This window comes from Nicotiana sylvestris, chromosome 6 (genome assembly GCF_000393655.2).
Source record: "Nicotiana sylvestris chromosome 6, ASM39365v2, whole genome shotgun sequence".
Classification (NCBI taxonomy): Eukaryota; Viridiplantae; Streptophyta; class Magnoliopsida; order Solanales; family Solanaceae; genus Nicotiana; species Nicotiana sylvestris.
The window spans coordinates 147,830,250-147,855,015 of NC_091062.1; the positions used below are offsets into that span (position 1 = coordinate 147,830,250).

Below are 24,766 nucleotides of genomic sequence, written 5' to 3' on the forward strand. Positions count from 1 at the left end.
TATTATTTCAAGGTTGGACTTAGAACTTTTGGATGTTCCAATAAGTTTTATAGTCATTAATATTAGTAAATTAAATAATGCTAATAAAAGCCTAAACCAAAATCAAATCAATACTAATGCTAACAAAAGACATTCATTTTAATACTACGAACATGAATGTATTGAATATCTATTTTTTCTTTTGTAATAATTTAGATAAAAATGCATAACCTATTTTTATTTTTTCTTTAGCATTTAGTCATGTAATTAATACTCCCTTATTAGTCTACTTATTTTAACATGGCTAAGAACTTTTAGATTATGTTTATTTTTATTATGGCTTTTTTAATTAGCAATGTTTATATACATAATATTATTGTCTTTATTGTTGAATATTTTAGGATAATGCCATGACACATCTCATATTTTGTATTATTTTCTTGAAAAATATTTTAGATAGTTGTATCTTACTAGGATTAAAGAAATATTTTGAGCACAAGTTATGTGTTTTGTTCTACGAAGATTTTACCGAAAAAAATCCGAGAAAACCTGAATAACCCGAAAACCGAGAAAAACCGAAAAAAATCGAGATTGAAAAACCTGAGTTTTATTGCTTTGGTTTAGTCTTTAAATTTAATAATCCGACACAATTGATTTGGTTTGATAATTATAAAATCCGAACCAACCCGACCTATGTACACCCCTATTTGTACCTTTGAAAGTCTTTTGCAACCCTCTGTCCTCAAATTACATCTGTCTATATGTCCTTTAAATAATACCAATACTTCAAAAAACGTAAGAAAACAGTAAATATTTGAATGTTGTAAAATAAAGATCATAAAGTAAATAAACCGAAGACAAGTATGGAAAGATTGATATATTATGCAATTTCAAATTGATGTACATAATGAATTGAAATCTCCTCTATTTATAGAAGAAAGAAAGCAGTTGCGAGGCTTTTTAGGAAACAGCTCCGAGGCTTTTCAGTAGCTGCTTGTAAGCTGTCTGCATGAGCTACTCGCAACTAATAAGAAGCTGCTATAAGTCATTTTATTGAGTTGTTTGCAACCTGCCTGCATCAGTTGCTTATAGATAAACTTCAATGAAATACTAAATGGATAATCTTATTCAGGAAAATTATTTACGACGGAGTATTAAATGAACATCCATAATATAATAGTTTCATAACATGAAATGAATAGCTTTTTTGTTTTGTTTTTTTTCTTTTGCGGTCTCTAAATATTAGAACCTGTTTCGTCACCTGTTCCGTCATGCTTTGCCAGTAAGTTTTGTACGCCGCTTATTTTACTAGAATTACGTGCTTGTAGGAGTGGCAAACGGGCGGGTCAGATCGGGTCGGATATGGTTCAAATCAAAAACGGGTAATGAAAAAACAGATAAATTATCCGACCCGAGCCATATTTAATACGGATAAAAAATGGGTAACCATATTATCCATGACTTCTTGTATATGATCACTTTTGGGAGAATTTTTAGTCTCCCTAACTTGAGAACCCCCAATTTGAGGATTTACAAATGTAAAAGTTAGACTCATTGATTATCTATTGGTTATTCATTTTCTAAATGGATAATATGGTTCTTATCCATATTTGATCCGTTTTTAAAAAATTCATTATCCAATCCATTTTTTAGTGGATAATATGAGTGGTTAACTGTTTTCTTTAAACCATTTTGCTACCACATATGTGCTTGTATGTATAGCAAATATATGAGGGCGGCTAGCGATCGAGTAGCTCTAGAAAGAAAAAAAAGAAGAAAGTTCAATATAAAAAGCTAGGAACTGGTTCCAAACTTTGATTATGCCACACGTAATCAAAAGTTCAACATAAAAGAGCTAGGATTTGGTACCCTTCACATCTTATATGAAATTAATCAACGAAGTGTCAAGAATAGATAGAAATCATGAATGTAGCATGGTCTTTTAGGTAGTCTCTTGCGAAAGGAATTTAGTTTCGAAGACTACAAACATTCAGTACAAGTCTTGAGCTTGATTAAATGCACTCTTCGATTTTAATTGCCCCCAAAACAGCTCTCACCTTCTTCTTTTTTCTGAAATGTTTCTAGTTCCTAAAAGAATGGAGTATTTCTCTTTCCTTTCTCCAATAAATGTGATTGCCAAAACAGAGAACTCTTTTGAAAACGGACACTCATAATATTTTTTGGTAATTAAGGAATTTTATTACCAAGTAAATATTTACAGCATACACCAAGAGAATAAAAAAAAAAATGCACTCTCTTTTGTTGGACATGAAGCCCCAACATAAGATTTCTTCACTACCCCCTAATCAACTACACCCCTTCCTAGATTATACTGGATACCAGTTCATAGTACTTAGGTAGACTTTCAGTTTTTTACAAGTTTGAGCACGTATATGAATCTCCTGTACTATCATTTTCACTATACTCACTACATTAATTTTTTTTCTTTTGAAATATACTATTATTCCTAGTCTGCCAGACGTAGTAGACAACTGCAGCCAAAGTAATTCTGTATAGCTCTGCTCCAGCACTCTTTCCTGTTGCTTTCTCCACTGCCCATTGCACTTCTTCATGTCATTGTTTCTTCCTTCTCACGATCTCTTGCCAGTGTGACAATTTCTGCCATATTTCCCATGATACTTCACACTCAAAAAATAGATGTTGTACTGTTTCATTGCTCCTTTGACATATTGAGTATACTGTTTCATCAACTAAACCCCATCTTGCAAGTCTGTCCTTGGTAGCTAGTCTGTCTAGAATTGCCAGCCTTATGATGAAAATCCATTTAGGCATTCCCTTGTTGTTGCATACTAGACCTCTCCATGGCACCTTTTAGAAGTCCTTTTTTGCAGTTTTTTGAACAGCTTTTTGGTAGAAAATTTGTCTATCTGCTTCACATCCTTTTCTGAATATCCTGCCTCTTCAAATTGTGTCTTTGCTTTAAAAATCTTCTGTATTACCAGGATGCATTATTTGGCTGTGTGTCCCAAATACATTTCTCTTTTATGTAGTACGTATGAACCCACTGCACCCACATTTTCTCCTTCTTTTTACATATGTTCCATAGCAATTTACATATAGATGCTTTGTTCCATAGCTCTATGTTTGTGAAATTTAGTCCCCCTGCCGATTTAGGTACACATAACTTGTCCCAAGCTATCAGTGCCTTTTTTGTTGGCTCAGCATTCCCCGACCATAAAAACCTTCTGCATATTGTCTCAATGAACTGTATAATTTTCTTTGGTAAATGAAGACTTGTGCCCAGAAGTTTTGGATTGTACCTAATACACTTTTGATCAATGCAGCTCTCCCTGCATAGGATAGGAATTTGGTTGTCCAGCTTTGCACTCTACTCAGCATTTTATCAATCAGTGGCTCGCATTGGATTGTTGATATTCTTTTTGTACTCAATAGGACACCAAGATATCTAAAAGGTAGATCACCTTTAGTATATCCTAGTATTTCCAGGATCATTTGTTGCACCCTGTTGTCTACACCACCAAAATAAATACTGCTCTTGCTTGTATTTGCCACTAGTCCAGAAGCTTTAGAAAATCTTTGAAACTGATTGTGTATTTCCACCACAGATTTTTTCTCATCCTTGCAGAATAATAGTAGATCATCAGCAAATCCCAGCTGTATGAGATTCATTTTAGCACACCTTGGATGGAACCTAAAGTTTTTGTTGCTTCCTAGTTGCTTTAGCAATCTACATAAGTACTTCATTGCAATGACAAACAGCAATGGTGAGAGTGAGTCTCCCTGCCTTAGTCCTCTTTTTGCTTCAAATGGCTTGATTCGCTTTCCATTGACAATGATTAAGTATGATGTTATGCTAATGCAGGCCATCACCCATTTTACATACTTCTCTGGCAGTCCCAGCAGCCTCATTACCTGTTCCACATACACCCATTCTACTGAATCATAAGCCTTATGTATGTCAATCTTTAACATACATCTGGGTGATGTATTCTTCCTCCCATAACCTTTGATCAATTCATGGCTCATTATAATATTATCAGTGATCACTCTACCTGGTACAAAGGTTGTTTGGCAATTATCTATCAACTCTGGCAAGACTTCCTGCAGTCTGGATGTTAAAATTTTGGATATGATCTTGTATAGAACAGTGCAACATGATATAGGTCAGAACTCTTTAATATTACTGGGATTTTTCACTTTTGGTATTAGTATTATAGTTGTGCAATTGATTTGCTTACACATCTCTGGGTTCTCAAAGAATTCCAATACACCTTGAGTCACCTCCTTCCCTATAATATGCCATGATTTCTTGTAGAAAAAAGCATTGTATCCATTACAGCCTAGGGCTTTGTTGTCATCAATATCATGAAGTACTTGCTTAACTTCTTCTTCAGTTACTGCTCTTATTAGACTCAATTGTTGCTTCCTGTTCAGGTTGATCCCCTGCTTCATCACTTCTGAACTTACTGCTGGCAATTGCACTACTGCTGTTCCAAGTAGTTGCTTAAAAAATTTTAGAATCTCAGTTTCCACATATGTAGCTGTATTTAGTAATTGACCTGAATTATTAAACAAACTACCAATATGGTTAATGGCTTGCCTACTCTTAGCACAAGCATAAAAATATGTTGTATTTGCATCTCCCAGTTTGAGCCATTTGATCCTTGATTTTTGCTTCATTATGCTTTCCTCAATTCCACTCCATTTAGCTAGCTCCTTCTTTGCCTTTTTTTCTTGTGTTATACTTTCAGTATTGCAGCCATGTCCATCAATTTGCTTCTGAATCCCCTCCAACTTTATTCTTGCTTCTTGAATTCTTTGCACAGTGTTGCTAAATTCTTTCCTATTCATCTGCTTCAGTTTGTTCTTTAGTATCTTGAGTTTCCTCCATACTTTGTTCATTGTGTTCCTTCACCTCTTTTTCTTCAGCATTCATACACAGCATCCTCAAATTATTTATGTTGTACCATACAATTAAAGAACTTAAAAGGTCTTCCTCCATATTGTTGCTCATAGTCCAGTGTTATACTTAATAGGCAATGATCTGAAAACTCAGGTTGCAGTACCCCCCTTCCATTACAGGCCATTTTTGGATCCATGCAGCATTAACAAAAATTCTATTAATTTTACTGTGGACATGATTATTAGTCCACGTAAACTTCCTTCCAACTGTTTTTAGTTCAGTTAATCCATTTTTCCAGATGAATTCTTTAAAGTCTTTCACTTCAAATTCCTGCACTGGTGTCCTTTGACCCATGTCTTCATTAGTTAAGATGGTATTGTAGTCCCCCATTAACACATAAGGATCAGTAATACCAGCTATAGCTTTTCCCATATCTTCCCATAATATTTTCCTATCCTGTATAGTATGCATACCATAAATAGCACCAAATCTGAATTTGTTACCACTTTGCATCTTTGTAACCCCCCTATTATATATTGCTGATGCATTTCATAGCACTCAAAGTCTACCCTTGTCTGATCCCAAGCAATCCATATTCTACCACCTGGAGCATTTGTATAGTTTGTTATCCATCTCCAACTATTAAACACCTTCTTTATGACACCTTCAGCCTTTGTTTCTTTAACTCTATTCTCTAAAACAGCCATTAGTACCACCTTATTCTCCCCAATAAATTTTTTTAGTTCTTTTTGCTTATACACCTTATTCAGTCCTCTAACATTCCAAGCTATGATGTTCATCATTATATATTTCTTTGATTCATGTTATCCCCTCTGCCGCTGTCTCTAGGCAGTTCCCTCTCTTTGTCATGCTCCCCTGTCATTTGAACTAATCTTTGTGCAGTGTCTACCAAGGCTTTGAAAGCATTGCCAGTGTTGATTTCCTTCCCATCTCTCCCATCTCCATTCTTCTTTGAAGCAGACTTGCCTTTTGCCAATTGCCATTGTTCTTCACTTGAGTTGTTACTCTGAATCCCTTCACTATTCTCTTCCAATTGCTCCAGGAATCTACCTATTGTATCAATTTTATCAGTCTTTGGGTCTAGCTTCCTCACAACTTTTCATATCTTTTCCTGATTCTGCATACCATATGTTTGTTGTCCCACATCTTGATTCTGCATTTTCTTGTTGTGGCATGAGTGACCAATTTGACAGCAAGTTTGATAGTATTGGGGTTTCCAGTCATATTATACCATTTGCTCAATCACATTACCATTAGGATCAATCAGTTTAATTGTCCCTGATAGAGTCCTTGTGTCACACCTCCTTTTTACACACCCGAAGGTAGTACAAGGGAGTTTTTCCAATTAAAGTGATATTATTCGAAATGGGATTAATTTATTCAATTTTGTTCAGAGTCGCCACTTGGGATAGTTTATTTGGTGTCCCAAGTCACCGATTTATTTTAAATCCCAAATCGAGGAAAATTTTGACTTTCCTTTTTGAAGTCTGCGAACCAGAAATTCTGAATAAGGAACTCTGTTAACCTGGGGGAAGGTGTTAGGCATCCCCGGATTCCGTGGTTCTAGAACGGTCGCTTAAACTATTATAACTGGCATATTATCTGATTTTAATACATGTTTTAAACTATTGTGCATTTTTTCCTTATAACCGCATTTATTTAATTATTGTTACATATTGTGAATCATGTCACGAGAGCCGTACTCACGATCTACAACATATTTAATTTTTTTAAAGATTAAATTGTGGCCAGGTCACATAATGTACCCCGGATTTTAGTAACTAGGTGTCACAAACTACGTTACGGGAACCGTACCCGTAGCTATGACAATTATTCAATTAACGCACCTAAAGCAAACTACGAAAGTTCAAGCCAATTTCTATTTTTTTAGCTTGCGTTTTCTATCTCTTTTATACATATACATACTTCAAAAGTTTTTGTAAAAAGGAAGATATATATTTAAATTTGCTCGACTTATGTAACTTATTGTACAAGTCATGAAAATACATAGACTAGTAAAAAAGGATTGGATAAATCAGGAGACAAAAAGTCCAAGAACAAAAAAACGTGAGGCAGAGAGGATAGGGGCAAATTTTGACGTTAAACTAATCAAATAAATAAAGTAGATTGTGGTTGTAAAAGATTGAGTGCACAAACAACTCATTAACAAACTATTGAGGAATCATTATGCCTACGAGTTGAAACATGTGATACTATATATCTTTATATTTTTGCTACTAAAAAAACTATATACCTCATGATGCCGCTTATCTTATTTCTGAAAGTGGAGTATAGAATATAATTTACGGCTTGTTTGCTATTAAAAGATAACCATTGCTGGCCATCAGATCCTCGATTTAAGAGCAAATTTGCTTGGATTTTACTCTCTTCCTCGATGACAAGAAGTGAAAATTAAAGAAAATGAGTAAAGACTCCCAAAGCAAATAACAGATTCCAAAATCTTTACAGCATTTACTTCGTCAACATTTAATCTAAAGTTTAACATTTTCGATTCATTACACTACTTTATTCAAATGGAAACCAAACATTCATCCATGACACACTAGAATAGCAGAAATCGTATTTTTGAGCAAATCCAAAAATCTAAAAGGAATTCAATAACTTTATATAGCCATTCAGCAAAACATAATACAAAGGATTTGGGACTGACCTAACAGAGTTAAGCGGACACCAAGAGATAAGCCAAAGAAAAGCAGAATCCAAATCACATGAGGAGCTCAAGAAGCAATTTCAACAGTAGCAACAGAGCAACAAACCTTTACCCGAATCCAGCTGAAATTTTTGAATTTTGAAGCCTTTGCTTTCAGCTCTTTTGAGTGTGAAGAACTTTCAAAGTGAGTCTCTCAAATGTTAGGTGTGAATTCAGGTGTGCATTTTCAGAGAAGCTTTCGTGGTAAAATGAGTGTGTGCGACCGTTTTTCTTGGGAAGAAAGGGTGAGATCTGTTGTATTTGTCTGTTGGTTGGAGAAAAAAATCCAAGAAGAAGAAGAGAGCTCTTTTCTATATATAATTTTTTTAAGGTGAGGTCTTGATGTGTGTGTTATAGGTAGAGAGCATGATGAAGAGTGGGTGGAGGAAATATTTTTTTTGGGGAGAGTGGAGAACATGAGTGGGGAAAGTTGGGAGAGTGGGGAACATGAGTGGGGAAAATGGGGAAAGTGGATAGTGAGTGGAGAAAGTGGGGAAAGAGGGTAGTGAGTGGAGAAAGTGGGTAGTGAGTGGGGAACAAGAGTGGGGGAAATGGGGAAAGTGGGTAGTGAGTGGAGAGAGTGGGGAACATGAGTGGGAAAAATGGGGAAAGTGGGTAGTGAGTGGAGAAAGTGGGGAAAGTGGGCAGTGAGTGGAGAAAGTGGGGAAAGTAGATAGTGAGTAGAGAAAAGTAGGAATAAATTCAAACATGGTCAAAAATAAGCTGCTCACAGCTTCCCCTCTTTGCTCGAAAACATGAAGAGTTTTCGGGCAAAGATAAAGTGAGCAACTACAAGCAATTTTTGCCCGTTTGAAACTCCATTTGGAAGCATTTTGGAAAGGTTTGACCGAACATTGCTTCGGAGGTTGCCTACATATCCTTGGCTATAAAGAAATCAGGTCGGTGTAGTTCTGAAAGTTTTGGTAGCTGGGATTACCGGGAAACTGTGGTTTCACTGCTGTTTCTGCTTGCTGAGCTCCTTATTACACAAAAAAATGGAAAAATAAAAAGCTAAACTAGCTAAGCCTATCAACTATGAGTTACAAGATTCTCATCTATTAGTTTTTTGAAGCTTGATATTGAGTCTTAGCTGGTTCTTGTTGTTGGACTCCGATCTGAATCTTGATGCTCATTAGCTGCAATCGCTGGTTCATTCTTCAGCTTTTGGATCAAGGCAGGACATGCGAAGCTTGTGACTTCAATCCTATCTTAAGCAGTCCGCATCTTTTCTCCGTTTCTGCACTTTAGAGCTCACTTATTTTTTCTTGTTTTTCTTTTCTTTTATTTGAAAAGAGACTTCTTCTTTTGGTCGCCTCGAAACTTGTCCCTCAAGGTAAAAACCTGCTTAGGCACCAAAACAAACAAACAAACGAAATTTTTCTGCCCCAGTTTTCACTAGTTGCAACAAAATCTAAATTATTTCTTTATTGAAAGCAATAAAATCGGGATTGTGTATCCCAGAGAAAAAGAGATTATGGAATGGAGACTCTATATCTAAAATGAAATCAAATGGGGATCAGAGGCCCCAAGTTGGAAAGATTACCAGGTTATGCTGGAAAAAATGATCGGGTTATGCCGGAAAGGTCTTCGGGTTATGCCGGAAAAGAAAAAGGTCCTCAGGTTATGCCGGGGAAGACCACGGGTTATGCTGGGAAAGTCATCGGGTTATGTCGGGAAAGTCATCGGATTATGCCGGAAATAAAAAAGGTCCTCGGGTTATGCTGGGGAGGTCCACGGTTTATGCCGGGAAATTCATCAGGTTATGCCGGAAAAGAAAAAGGTCATCGGGTTATACCGGGGAGGTCCACGAGTTATGCCGGGAGAAAAGAATAAAAAAGGTCCCTGGGTTATGCTAGGGAGGTCCACGGGTTATGGCGGGAGAACATGAAAAAGGTCCCTGGGTTATGCCAGCGAAGTCCACGGGTTATGCCGGGAGAGTCATCGGGTTATGCCGGAAGAAAAGAAAAAAAACGGTCCTTGGGTTATGCTAGGGAGGTCCACGGGTTATGCCGGGAGAAAAAGAAAAAGGTCCCTGAGTTATGCCAGGGAAGTCCACGGGTTATGCCGGGAGAGTCATCGGGTTATGCCGGAAAAGAAAAAGGTCTTCGGGTTATGCCGGGAAGGTCCACGGGTATACCGGAAAGGTTCATCGGGTTATGCCGGAAAAGAAAAAGGGTCCTCGGGTTATGCCGGGGAGATCCACGGGTTATGCCGGGAAAGTCATCGGGTTATGCCGGAGAAAGGAAAAGGTCCTCGGGTTATGACGGGGATCAACTAGAGAGTGGAACTCAATACTAAAAGAGACTACCAGGTTATGCTGGCAGTGACTAGGGAATGAGACCCTAGGTGGGAAAAGATTACCAGGTTATGCTGGCATCGACTATGGAATGGGATCCTATGTTGGAAAGGACGTATCTAGAGATTGGAGACCCTATGCTACCATGATTTTGAATTTCTCTTCTTCTTCTTTTTACTTTTTATCAATCTTCATTTTATTTATTTTTTTTATTTTTATTTTTTGAGTTTAAGAAAATGAGTAAAAAATGCAGGAAAGAATTGGGAGGAGACTTCCCTTTTGGGTTGATTATTGCAGCATAGCTATTTCTAACCCTTGCGCATTTTCTTTTGGTTGCACCTGCTTTTTGCATGGTTGCTTTGGATTGCAACTGTTTCAATTTTTCAAACAAAGAACAACGGTTAGTTTGAAATGGTGGTCGGTTTTGTGGCCTTCATTATTTTTGATCACTTAATCTCGGCCTAGATCTTTTGGTGAGAACCTCTGCTGCTTGCTGAAGATTGATCTCTCTCCTAAAATCGAGGAACTCAACTTTTCAAACTTTCCAAACGACGGTTCAACCATGCGGGGCTTTGTCCCTTTCACTTTAATCCACCTCTAGGGCTTTGACTTCAAATTTCTTTTCATTTTCAATAACTCTGGTTTTAGAGCATCGGCTATTATGGTCAGTCGGGATCGACTTGATGCACCCGCTGAGGCTGGGGTACCTTTCTTTGGACTTGGTTTTTATCAAGCAGAACTCTGTAAAACCAATCTTACCACCTTTTCTTTGTATTAGTTACGGAACAGAATTAGACCGAAAGAGGTTCAAGGAAAAGTAAACAAAGGACAAGAAAATGAATTTAAAAGAGAAGCATCCCTTTCGGGGAGGAAGGACGGACTTATCTGAGGTGCATGCAGACTTCAAATAAACATGACATACTTCTTGGACTAGACAACCGATCCGCAAAAATATCCTATCTTCTCACAAACCCATTGCGACCCGTGTTTCAAAACCGAGAAACCTTGCCAGGACTCTTTCAATACCATTGGTGGTGAGGGGTTTCTTCTTTTCGATCGATGACGCCTTTTGTGGGTTTTCACCAATCGATCTCTCTCATTTCTCTTCTTACCGTCGCCTTATAGTGCTCATTACGAGTTTTCACTAACAAGACTCTCTCATTTTCGATTTCTCTGCTCGCCATTGCCTTATGGTGCCCGTAGGTTTTCACCAATAAGACTCTCTCATTTTATTTCTCTCATCTTGATTGCATCAGATCCAAGCAACTGTGTTCTTTGATTTTGAAAAACCTTTTGTCGATTGATCGAAAGGACTTGAAACAGGTTTGGGTAAAAAGAACTTGGATCGAATTACAACTTTGGAACCGTTCGGGCGAGATCATCGCCGAATTATTATAACGTCTGCCCCAGTTTCACTTTTGGGGAAATTTGGATTTTTGTTTTGGTGTGACTGAACCCCAGAGAGAGGCTGCCTACGTATCCTTTTGGAATCAAGTCGAACGTAGTTCAGGAAACTTTGTTTTTGATTTTTCTTTTGTTTTTCTATTTTGTTTAGTTTTCTCTTCTTCTTTTTTAATGACACTTTCAGGTTCCAAAGAGGGTAATGAAAGAAAGGTAAACGGCTCAAATGGTTAGCAAAGGATTGGAGTGTTTGGGGTAGCGAGAATGAAAGCCTTCGTCATCCCAATCGGATAATGTTATTGCTGCAGAAGGATTAGACATAGTACCTTTTGACCGCATCTGCATTTACAGCTGTTTCAGAGTCATTTCCTTCAATGTCTCCCAGATATAATGCCCCTTTGGCAACAATTTTCTGATGATGTATGGGCCTTTCCAGTTAGGAGCAAATTTTCCTTTGGCTTCTTGATGATGGGGGAGAATACGCCTTAAGACGAGTTGCCCTACTTCAAAGTTTCTAGGCCGCACTTTCTTGTTGTAGGCACGAGTCATTCTTTATTGATACAACTGCTCGTGGCAGACTGCAGCCATTCGCTTTTCATCGATCAGGGTTAACTATTCCAAACGGGTTTTGACCCACTCACTGTCTTCAATTTCAGCTTCAACAATGATCCAGAGAGAAGGGATTTCAACTTCCGCGGGTATTACGGCTTCCATGCCATAAACCAAAAGGTACAGGGTTGCTCCGACCGATGTGCGAACAGTAGTGCGATACCCCAATAATGCAAACGGCAACTTTTCATGCCACTGCCTGGAACTTTGAATCATCTTTCTCAAAATCTTTTTGATGTTCTTGTTTTCTGCTTCGACGACACCATTGGCTTTGGGACGATAAGGAGTAGAGTTCCGATGCGTTATCTTGAATTGTTCACAGATCTCTCTCATCCATGTGATCACATATCCAGGTGCCCTAAGATTTGCCTTCTTAGGTCCCGAACATGGTCGTCCTGGGTTCTAGATTTGATGATCACATCGTCCACATACACCTCTATCTCTTGATGCATCATGTCATGAAATATGGCAGTCATGGCCCTCATGTAAGTTGCCCCGGCATTTTTCAAACCAAAAGGCATGACCCTGTAACAATAGGTGCCCCAGAGTGTGGTGAAAGCTGTCTTTTCGGCATCTTCTTCATCCATCAACATCTAGTGATATCCTGCATAACAATCCACAAAAGACTATATTTCATGTTTGGCGCAGTTATCAACAAGGATGTGGATGTTTGGCAGAGGGAAATTGTCCTTGGGGATTGCTTTGTTCAGATCTCGGTAGTCAACGCACACCCGAATTTTCCCATCTTTCTTTGGCATGGGAACTATGTTAGCCAGCCATGTGGTGTATCGGACCACTCGGATCACTCCCGCCTTTAACTGTTTTGTGACCTCTTATTTAATCTTGTCACTGATATCAATTTTGAACTTCCTCTGTTTTTGCTAGACAGGGGAATAATCGGGGTAGGTTGGCAACTTATAGACCACTAAATCGACACTTAATCCTGGCATGTCATCATATGACCAAGCAAACACATCTTTGAATTCAAACAAAAGTTGGATCAATGCGTCCCTGGTTCTTTCATCTGTGTGAATGCTTATCTTGGTTTCTTTGACTTTTTCAGAGCTACCCAGATTAACCGGCTCGGTTTCATTTAAGTTAGGCTTAGGTTTATTTTCAAATTGTTCCAATTCTCGATTTATTTCCTTAAAAGCCTCTTCTTCATCATATTCCATTTCTTGATTCATTATTTCACATTTAGACAGCATGTTTGGATCTGGGCATGAAGTCCGCAAGCATGTCATGTTATTTAAAGCCGCATTATTAGAACTGAAAGAAGAAATAAGAAAAAGTAACAAAATCAGAAAGAATAAAGAGAGATGAACCATGCCTGATCATTTCCTTGGCAACCATAACTGACGCTTTTGAGAGAAAAGGTTGAGGGCAAGGGCTTCCTTCTTCATATTGGTCTGCGACCACAACCTCGAAAACTTGATAGACTATATGTTCACTACCTTCCCTAGCTTCGAGGCATGGGACCGACGGGTCCCGATATATCGATTGTTCATCCTCTCCGTGACTATGATCTCCTGATCTTCATATTCCAATTTCACCATCTGGTGGAGAGTGGAAGGTACGGCTCCTGCCGCGTGAATCCAAGGCCTTCCCAAGAGGAAATTATAAGAAATATCCATGTCTAGGACTTGAAATGTCACCTCAAAATCCACAGGTCCAATAGTCAAAATCAAATCGATCTCGCCTATGGTTTCTCTTTTGATTCCATCAAAGGCACGAACACAGACGTTGTTGGGACTGATTCTCTCAGTCTCGATCTCCATTCTTTGCATAGTTGAGAGAGGGCAGATATCTACTCCGGAACTGCCATCCAGCATAACTCTCTTCACATAATACCCCTCACATTTAACTTTTAGGTGGAGGGCTTTGTTGTGGGTGGCCCCCTTCGGGGGAAGGTCATTCTTGCTAAAGGAGATCTGATTGATTGTGAAGAATCTTTCTGCCATCCTCTCCAGTTGTTCCACAGTAGTTTCAATCGGAACATAAGCTTCATTGAGGGTTTTGATCAACACTTTCTGATGTTCAGTTGAATTCATTAATAGAGACAACAAAGAGACCTGAGCAGGAGACTTTCGGAGTTGGTCAATTATCTCGTAGTCCGCAGTTTTCATTTTCCTGAAGAACTCTTCTGCTTCTTCGGCACTAACTGGCTTCTTGAGTGGGAAACGCTTCTTCGTGGCATTATTCACTTCCTCCAAATTGAGGTATTTCTCAGCCGGGTTAGTTTCATTTACTTCTCCCAGGACTTATTTTCCTTTGTAGGTTACTACCGCCTCGTTATAATTCCATGGGATGGCAGTAGGATCTGTCATGGGCCTCTGCGGTGCGCGGCCAATAACCATGGGCTCATTCAGCCTTGGTGAAATTATTGGCCCCCGTACCACATAGGTCCCTTTTGGCACATACATTTTAGATCATTTGTTCAGCTCAAACCTTCTTAGAGGGCTCAATGTCACTTGTCCTTTCCTAGGACCCCGGGGCACATAAAGGATGGCATCTTTCGAGGGTACTACCTCAGTTTTGGTTTCCACTGTTTTTTCTGTGTTTTGACGGGTGGGTTTACTCTTCTTCTCCCCTTTCTCTTGCTTTGCATCAGCCTTTGGCTTTTTCTCGATGTCAGCGATTGCAATGATGGCTTTCAAGGCAGGATCAAACTCTTTATCTTCGCAGATCATTCCAATAATCGGTCCATTGTTGTGAGCCGGTAACGGGTTGTTGGTCACATTAGGAATGTCTTCATCCTTTAACACTGTCCGCTTTTGTTCTATGAGATTTTCAACAACCCTTTTCAAAGTCCAACAGCTCTCAATGTCATGCCCTTCCACCCCAGAATGATAGGCACATCGGGCGCCAGGTTGGTAAGAGGGTGACTCTAGGTTTTGCCTATTTGGAGGTACGGGTTGTAACAAACCTATTTGGACCAATTTAGGAAAAAGGCTAGAATATGACTCACTAATAGGTGTGAAGTTCGTCTTCCTGGGCGGCTCCCGAGCACGGGCATTGTAGGGAAAATTATTTTGTGGAGGTCGGGGATTATACTAAGCTTGGTGAGGAAGTTGATTTCTGGGAAATTGAGCTCGGTTTTGGTGAAATTGTTGTTGTGGCCTAGCGTATGGTTGTGCATTCATCACTGCGTATGGCTGAAGATCCATAGCATAGGCCGCATCTTGATAGGGGTAGTAGTGTTGTGGGGTTCTTTCAGAGAAATGAAGTCTGGCCAAACGGGGTTTTCTTACACTCGAAGTTGCCATTGCTACTTCTTCCTTCTTCTTTCGATTTGCTACTCCTCCAGACCCGCCTTGGATTGCTTGGGAGGTAGCCCTTATAGCAGACTGACTCAAGATTCGCCCTGTTTTCAACCCATTCTCAACCATTTCACCGATTTTTATGGCTTCGGCAAATGGTTTTCCCATTGCAGACATCATGTTTTGATAATAATCAGCCTCTTGGGCTTGAAGGAAGACACTGACCATTTATGTTTCGTCCATTGGAGGCTTGACTCTGGCCGCTTGTTCGCGCCATTTGACAGCATACTCTCGAAAGCTCTCCGAGGACTTCTTCTTTAGATTTGATAATGAATTCCTGTCAGGGGCAATGTCGATGTTATATTGAAACTGCCTGACAAAATCCCGAGCCAAGTCGTCCCCGATATGCCAACGAGATATATCCTGATCCATATACCATTCAGAAGCAATGCTGACCAAAGTCTCTCCAAAGTAGGCCATAAGAAGCTCTTCTTTTCCTCCCGCTCCCCGCAACTGGTTGCACTACCTTTTGAGGTGGGTAATGGGATCCCCATGCTCGTCATATTTTTCAAACTTTGGGGTTTTGAAACCCAAGGGTAGATGTACGTGCGGGAACATGCACAGGTCAGCGTAATATACGCTCTTTTGCCCACTCAGACCCTGTATATTTTTGAGACTTTGCTCCATGCTTCTCATCTTTCTGGTAATTTCCTCTTGTTCAGGTGTTTTTTCGGCTTTTTCCTGCCCTGGGGTAAACTCGTACCGGGGCGGCTGAGGGTAAGCATTGGTAGTAAACTGGGTAGGTTCCAGTGGGAAAGATGATGCTTGAAATGTGAAGGAAGATGAATCGAAGTTAGGCCTGGGTAAAGCAGGTTGTGCCATAGCTGAACAAGCTGGAGCGGTGAATATGTTTGAAGATGCACCTGAAGCTAACACCTGGGGGCGAGACTCAGAAGGTGTTCCAGCAAAGTGGGCTGAAATGGTAGGATATCCCAATGGGGTATTTGGATAACTCATGGGGATGTTGGAGGTCCCACTTGTCCTGGTAAAAAGCTCAGGGAATCCAGAGATCGCACTTGGTGGTTCTTTTCCATTGGCCCAAGCGTCCCACATTTCCATCATGCGAAGACGCAGAATTCTATTTTCCTCAGCAGTTGCTGACTCAGAAGTTGGGATGGTCGAGATCGGACTATCCTCTGGAATAGGAACTGTTGGCAGAGGAATTTCCGAAGACATTTCAATGCTTCCTTTTGACCTTGTGAAGTATGAATGTGAAGCCAGACTACCACAAAACCAACCACCTTACTATAGAACCTAACTAACAGTAAACAACAAACCAGTCAGTTTGAAGCAATTAACACATAGGTAATCGCACGTTGGGGTGTGATGCACCTATACAGTTAAATGTGTTTCTACATGTTTCGCAACGGTTGCATGGTTCATCCCGGCTCTGCTTATTTTCCCCAATTTTCTTTTTCTTTCCACTTTTGGCTTTTGTACTTCTCCTCTTATTCCTATTTTCCACTCTTTTCTTTCCTCTCTTTCCTTGCTTTTTTTTCGTTTTTCTTTTGGTTTTTCTTTGGCTCTCTTTTTCACATCCCTCTCTTATTTGAGTTATTTACAAAAATGTGACCGGATCCGATGAGGATTGCCTACGTATCACGATGCCGCGTGAATCAGATCATTACGTAGTTCAAGAAAAACAAATGCGAAAAATAAAGAAACAATTTTTGGGAATTTTCAAATTTTCATTAATAAAACTCCTAAACTTTCTATTACAAAAGACTTCCAACTACTCATTTTCTTGGAATTTTAAAAACTACCAACAGACTCAAAAATAATTTCCAAAATACAGACTCAATAAATGAAAAATCATGAATACATCAATGCTTCGACTCCCGGGGCCCGTGGGACATCATCCGGTCTCACGGGCCTACGTGCAAGATACCCTTGAAGCCGCTCCAAATCACTCATTATCTGGCGGACAAATGTCATTACAGCAGCGAAGAAAGTGGTCTGAGTCATATCCTCACATGCGTGGCATTTCATGACGATATAGTAGGCAATGGCTCTAACCCTCTCTCGGACAATACCCTTTTCCTGAAGTAAACGCCCGATTTGCTGATTCCGAGCTTCCAACACTTGAGTGTCATGATGATTTTGATTCCGCAATTGTTGCATATCTTCGTCCATTTGGGCCATCAGAGCATAACAATGTTCCCTATCGGCTTTAAAATTCCTGGCCTATTTGTCCGCCTCATTTTCAAGGGTGGTTAGCTTTCTCTTTAAATTGGAGATTGTCCCCTCATATTTTCTTTTCATTTGTCGCACAAACTCTGCCCGCCCTTCTGCATTCTCTGCCAATTATGCTCGGACTTTTGCTAGACTAGCCTCAGATTTTTCTAGGTCATCTTGACACTCAAGTACCTTCTTTCTCATACCGCTTATAAGCATTTCATCTGCCCAGCTTCTTTCCAGGTTTCTAGCAACTATTCTCATTTTATGGATTTGAGCTTTGAGAGCTTCGTTTTCCTGAGTTAGCTTTTTCTTTTCCCCTTCATCTGCGGCAGCTTGGATACTGTGGCCAAATTTGAGGTCCCTGATTTGTCCCTCTAATTTACTTATCTTGGCCCTATAGCTTTCTTCTTTTGCCAACCAGCCCCACTGTTCCTGCGAGTCGTTAATGAATTGTTGGACATGGGGTCTCTTAGCAGGTCTCTCGGGCTCTCGAGGAATTTGAAATCTTTTGCCAAACCAAACCATATAATTGGGGTCCACCTCACCTCTAGCTAGATCCCGCACCATAGTCTTGGGTTCGAGAAATCTGCACTCATTCCAAACTTGGCGAACTCTTCCTTCTGGAAATACAACCTTTGGGCCAAATTCAATGACATGTACACTCAAATCTTCGTCATGGGGGACGATTTGAAATCTTCCCAGTTGGCGCAAAACCCTGTGAGGAGTATATGGTTGGATGCTCCGGATGCCCATTAGGAGAAAGTAGCAGACTTTAGCTGACATGTATACGACTTCGGTGGCAGGGAGCCATCCGAACGTCCACTCAATTTTATCCAAAGTTAAAGAACTCAAGTGTGCAAACCAAGCTTCGGTACCCTCTGGAAATTCAACCCCAACCACTCGGCTTTCAAATTCTTCGATGCAATCCAAACCGGTCATGCCGTAGTTCATATACCCGACACAGTGGCAGAGATGTTCCAGTATCCACAATTGTAGTAGTAAGTTGCAGCCTTGGAAGAATTTTCCCCCTTCTCGACAGATGGTCAAAGCTCAGTAAATCTCAGATAAGATCAGGGGAACCAAAGTGCTATTAGCTTTCTTGATTGCGACATCAACCATTCCCACGAGGCCCAATTCTATGTTGCCGTCTTTTCGCGGATATATTATAACACCCAAGAATGCTACTATAAAAACCAAACCTCTCCTTGCCTCCCATTTATCTTTATTTCCGGCATAGGTCAGACCAGTATTCGGTGCTTCGAAACCTCGGGGATTGCCATAGCGTTGGTACAGGAACTGGAAAGTGCAAAACCCTTCAGATAAATTCTCATCCTGAATATCCCGGCTAATACTCAACATATCCAGAAACTTGTAAGGAGATACTGGTCTCGGTGACACCGGGTACCGACTTCTAAAGTTTCCGCTAAGGCCGGCGTAACCCGCAATTTCCTCTAGCGTGGGTGTGAGCTCAAAATCAGAAAAGCGAAACACATTGCGAGTCGGATCCCAAAAAGGTATCAAGGCTTCAATCACGTCCAATCTTGGCTTGATGTTCAAAAGTTCGACAAGACCACCCAAAACGTTTATCATAGTTCCTCGGCTACCTTTTCCTAGGTCATTCCACCATATGTGGAGCTGTAAGGGGATCTCTTCAAGAGCTGCGAAGGGTTCGTTTTCATCTGTGCTCATCCTGCATTTATTAGGGTGATTTAATTTAAAAGGTTATGACTCATTTTGACTCAAGAAAAGGTTATCACTATTTTTTTTAAAATTTTCATAAAAAATCCGGCTTTGCAAATACGGCCTTTCAGCACTTCGGGGAAGAAAATTTTAACGTTGTGTTTGCTAAACGGCCAAAACCTTAAAAAAAAACTACTAAAGGTGGTTGTTCTTGCAAAAACGGCCTTCCGGCGCCCTTTGGGGACATTCAACTATTTTAGACAAGAATGACATCACCTAACTTATTTACAATCAAAACAAAATTTTTTTGTTCTTTTGGGCTATTTTTACAAAAATGAAGTTGTACCCGATTGGGTTACCTACGTATCCCACATCCGGTGAGAATCAAACTGCCGTAGTTCGGGAAGACCAGAAATAAAGTAAATAAACTAACTCTTTTTTTTTTTGGAATATTTTAATTTCCGCAAGAAAGACTTAAGAAGAAAGAAAATTTTTTTGATTTCAAATTTTTTTTTTTTTTTTGGGAATTTCGAAAGAAGAAAGTTTTTTTTTTAATTCAGACTTTTATTGTTTTTTTTGGAATTTCGATAGAAAAAACTTCTAAAGAAGAAAGAAAAAATTTTTTGGAATTTTATTTTGAATTTTCTTTTCAATTTTGAAAGAAGAATGAAAATATTTTTGGATTTTTGGAAGAAATTAAAAGAAAATATTTTTGTATATATCTATATTTTTTTTAAAAACAATTAGGGTCTAAAAAGCAGTAAAAGAAAATATTTTTTATATATTGTTTTTAAATAAACAATTAGTTTCTAAAGAAGCAAGTAATGGAAAATATTTTTATTTTTTTTTGGATTTTTTGAAAATTGGAGTCTAAAAAAAAGACTTTTCTAGAGAGGAAGTAAAGGAAAATATTTTTGGATTTTTTTTTTTTTTTGAAAATTATGGGCCGGAACCGATGAGGTTTGCCTACGTATCTCACATCCAGTGAGAATCAGACCCGCGTAGTTCGCCAGTTTTGACAGAACAGGGGAAACATGGCAGTTGAAAACTTTGGCTCATTTGGAGATGACTTCTTCTTTTTTCGGAATTTCGGTAGAGTTTCAGAATTTTCTAAATACCTACCTCTCACTCCTATATTATTATTATTATTATTTGATTTTTTTGATTTTTTTGATTTTTTGTTTTTTTTTTATTTTCTTCCGTTGTTCTAGAAGCCGGTCAACATGCAAGCCAAAACAAACAGACGCGCAAGTAGCACGTAAAATGCATCAGGATGGTCATTTTCATTTGGGTACACCTGTCCTAGACAGACCCAACCCCTGTGTTGAGTCTCCAAGGTCAAATGCACGTGATGTAAACAAACGTTCCTACTAGGGATCCGGTATGAGGCTTGTTATACTAGGTTTAAAAACCTGGGTTTATTGTTCTAGACCTGGCTTACCCGAGCGGACAGCTCGAGCGGGGGGGCAGCGTACCGGGAATACAGAAGCTTCACCGGCTTTGCAACTTGTCCGAACCTCGTTCTAAAATTGGGATAAGACTCTAACAGAAAAGAAGTCACACGAAATGCACACTTTCCAGATGATTTAGAAGACTCAGAGAGAGGAGGGTTTCGTAGCAATTTATATACAGTCCAAACAATATCAAAGCGGTAAAAGCGGCATTTAGTACATTAGGCTCAACATGTAAAAATCAAATAAAACAAGCCAACTATAACAGTTATTCTAAGCTCGAATTCTTGAACCCTGAACCAGAGATTCTGGGTATTTCCCCAGCAGAGTCGCCAGAGCTGTCACACCTTCTTTTTACACACCCGAAGGTAGTACAAGGGAGTTTTTCCAATTAAAGTGATATTATTCGAAATGGGATTAATTTATTCAATTTTGTTCAGAGTCGCCACTTGGGATAGTTTATTTGGTGTCCCAAGTCACCGATTTATTTTAAATCCCAAATCGAGGAAAATTTCGACTTTCCTTTTTGAAGTCTGCGAACCAGAAATTCTGAATAAGGAACTCTGTTAACCCGGGGGAAGGTGTTAGGCATCCCCGGATTCCGTGGTTCTAGCACGGTCGCTTAAACTATTATAACTGGCATATTATCTGATTTTAATACATGTTTTAAACTATTGTGCATTTTTTCCTTATAACCGCTTTTATTTAATTATTGTTACATATTGCGAATCATGTCACGAGAACCGTACTCACGATCTACAACATGTTTAATTTTTTTAAAGAATAAATTGTGGTCGGGTCACATAACTGTACCCCGAATTTTAGTAACTAGGTGTCACAAACTACGTTACGGGAACCGTACCCGTAGCTATGACAATTATTCAATTAACGCACCTAAAGCAAACTACGAAAGTTCAAGCCAATTTCTATTTTTTTAGCTTGCGTTTTCTATCTCTTTTATACATATACATACTTCAAAAGTTTTTGTAAAAAGGAAGATATATATTTAAATTTGCTCGACTTATGTAACTTAATGTACAAGTCATGAAAATACATAGACTAGTAAAAAAGGATTGGATAAATCAGGACAAAAAATCCAAGAACAAGAAAACGTGAGGCAGAGAGGATAGGGGGCAAATTTTTAATTGCAAAGTATGGGTTCATGTGACCTGTAAAGCACTAATGACCGGCAATAAGGGATTCAACAGTCAAATGCAATATATTGTTGCTGCCATACTGTGAAAAATATCCTGCTTTATTATATCAGTGTATCTTTATGTGATAAACATAAAAGTTAAGGCCCCGATCGAAAGCAACATCCACTGTAACTTGCCAATCCATGATACTGATCTAATGCGAAAACTGAGCTAGCATGATGGTAATGTGCATTAATTAATCATCATGTTAAAAATCAGGATCACATTACGTGGAATGTGCGACACTAGTTTTTGAGAGCCCCAGAAGATAAATCTTTCTCGTATTTAGAATTATTCATCCACAAATACAGAGGAACAAATTAGGGACCTACCAAACAACATCGCATCTCGGACCATTTCAAAAAATTAAAAAATTATGAATAATCTGCAGATACGTATCACTAACCATAAATTTGGCGCCCCATATTTCTTCCTCAGTAGCAGGAACGGCAGTGATCTTGTTTTTGGGGTTCTCATAGCTTCTTAATTCTCCAACTGCTGTAGAGAAGAAACACCCTAGAAAAATATCCAGATTCAATACATTGAGGCAGTCTTTATCGGCGTCATTTTCTCAAATTAATTTATTCACATGTTCAATTGGACATGACAACCCTAAAAAACATATCTAGCTCATTATGCATCCCGCTTGATGATGGACCAATAACCGCCTAAAGCACAAGAAATAATTTACCAACCCACCTTGAGGGAACGACGCAAGTGATTTGCCACAAGCACCTTTAAGCAAATTGGCATCATTGGCGAAGGCCACATATCCGTCAGTAGTGATTCCCCAATAGAGAGGTACCTTACCGAATTGATCCTGCCACAAAGATCCAGGATTTGAACCCGGGTAATGACATGTTTTACCCGAAACAAAGGTGCTACCAAACTACTACGAGGATCAAGATTCAACAAAACCAACTATATATATACAGGGCAATTTGGATAGGGAAAATTTACTTACACTAGCTACAAACAATGTAGAAGTGGACTTGTCGAAAACGATAAATGCAAAATTGCCTTGAAGGTGACCAACGACATGACTCGGAGGGTAAGGTGCCCGATCACGAAGAGCCTTGTATTCTTCAATCATCAATACCACCTCATTTGCCGACTTGGCAAGGCCATATTGTTGTCTCAAACTCCCTAAGTTGTCAAGAGATCCCTCAAACAAGCAAAAGATTTCTTCCTTAACAGCAAATGACCAGTCATTTCAACACCAAATTAATCTTACAAGTTGCTTATTCACGGTCAATTAATTTTATTTAATAGTCACTGAACTTTACCCTAATCACTATAATAATAAAGTTATCATTTTTTTTCTTTATTGTCACATTAAAGCAATTGAACTATGTGTGAATTACAAATGAAGGAAGGTCAAATTCCACCAAATAAAAATTTGACTTTCCTAATAGGACAATTTAAAATATTAAAATGAAAAAGAAAAAGAAAACTCAAAATTGGACGTTCCCATGATTTGTACTTTCAAGCAAACCTTAGATCACAAGAATCTTGAAGTGTTACGCAATTTGCTTGCTTCAAAACACATGCAATATAAATATAAGTAGTATTATTTGTTGATGAACTCCTAAAAAACCTCCCAACTCATTGACCAACGACAAGAATTATTTGATTTTTTCCATCAAAAGTTAAATTCCCACCTACTTATTATTTCTACTTTTTTTTCTTGCATTAGCTGACAATATTTTATTTACTTTTTAGTTTTTTTTGTCTTTTCAAGTAATTGACAGAGCCTGCCAAACTGCCACGTTCATGAAGATAAAAAATCCAGATGGTATCAAAGGGAACACCAAGGTTTTTAGTGCAGGATTCTAACACATGTTAGCCATGCAAAGAAAGGGCTGATAATAGAGCCAATAAATTAATGCTTTCATCATCTCCGATTAAACCGTCAGATGACATAATTAAATTCAACATATCCAACAAAGGAAATGCTAAACCAGTAAACTTTGTTAGTATACATAATTAGATATGGTTATCAACTAAGGGCATCCTGTAATCAAACGGGGATCAACATGTCTTTAAAATCATCAATAGCTCAGACATGTGAATTGTGATCAACGCCGACAAAAATAATTCCTCACAAGCTCCTCGGTTTTCTGCTCCAGATAATATTTTTTTCGTTTGTTTTAATTTGGTGTTTTTATTTCTATTTTTAGTAACAGTTTTTATTTTCAACCATTCTTCCAAAAAACATCCTTTCATATTTAAAAATAATTTTAATTAATTTCAAATTTTTCATTTTACTATTTTGTCTTTAATAAAATAAATTTATATATAGCCACGACGCATTCAGAGGCGTGAGGTAGTGGAATTGAGTTGAGAATCATATGGTCTCATGTTAAATTTCCAAGTGAAGGTAAAAATACTAAGCGATTTCTTGTTACCTGAAGTATCCGTATCAAAAGAAAATTGGTGAAATGGCAATCTTTCTTTCTTAATTTAAGCTCGTACCCAGACAAATAACTTGGCAAACAATAAAATGGGGTGATTAACACTTTTGGTACCTTGGCAGTGAAGCAGACTCATCCATGTGAGTGTAGGCGAGTTGGACATGACCGTTGATCTGAATGGACACCGCCGAAGAATCGCTTGTAATGAAGCGGTTCACCAGAGCCTCCGCCGTTATCTTAGGCGACGGAGTCCGGCTTCCAGCGTCCACCAGCTCATCCGGCGGCGTCACAATCGAGCTGCTAAAAACGCCCAGCATTTCCAAATCTAACAACCAAAAGAATAAGCAAAGTTTACACTCTCTTTGGTAGAGAGTACACGAGGGAAGAGTAAGACGAGGAGTAAGGAATTTATAATAGGAGATGATTGAGGACCTTTTGGTCATTTAAAACATGCAATTGTCTTTTTGGGAGTTTTTGGACTGGTTTTGTTCGCAAAGATAGAAGATGGTACAACGCAAAGAGTGGCACGTGAAGTGGGACCCAAAATTGAGGTAATGATTCTTGTGTGGGGGAGGAACTTAATCATGCAAATGACACTGGATGTATGAGGCTTCTTTTTGTTTTAC

The 24,766-nt window shown here is 38.8% G+C and overlaps 1 protein-coding gene across 1 annotated transcript; it reads right to left on the reverse strand.

Moving 5' to 3' along the window:
- Positions 1–947: 947 nt before the first annotated feature.
- LOC104245722 (uncharacterized) lies at positions 948–24,556 on the reverse strand. Its single transcript, XM_070147585.1, has 4 exons — positions 22,691–24,556; positions 22,426–22,546; positions 22,133–22,242; positions 948–1,052 (listed from the first exon to the last, which is right to left on the reverse strand). Exons 1-4 carry the CDS (start codon positions 22,817–22,819, stop codon positions 963–965), a joined length of 450 nt encoding a protein of 149 aa, XP_070003686.1. The 5' UTR covers positions 22,820–24,556; the 3' UTR covers positions 948–962.
- Positions 24,557–24,766: the final 210 nt, after the last annotated feature.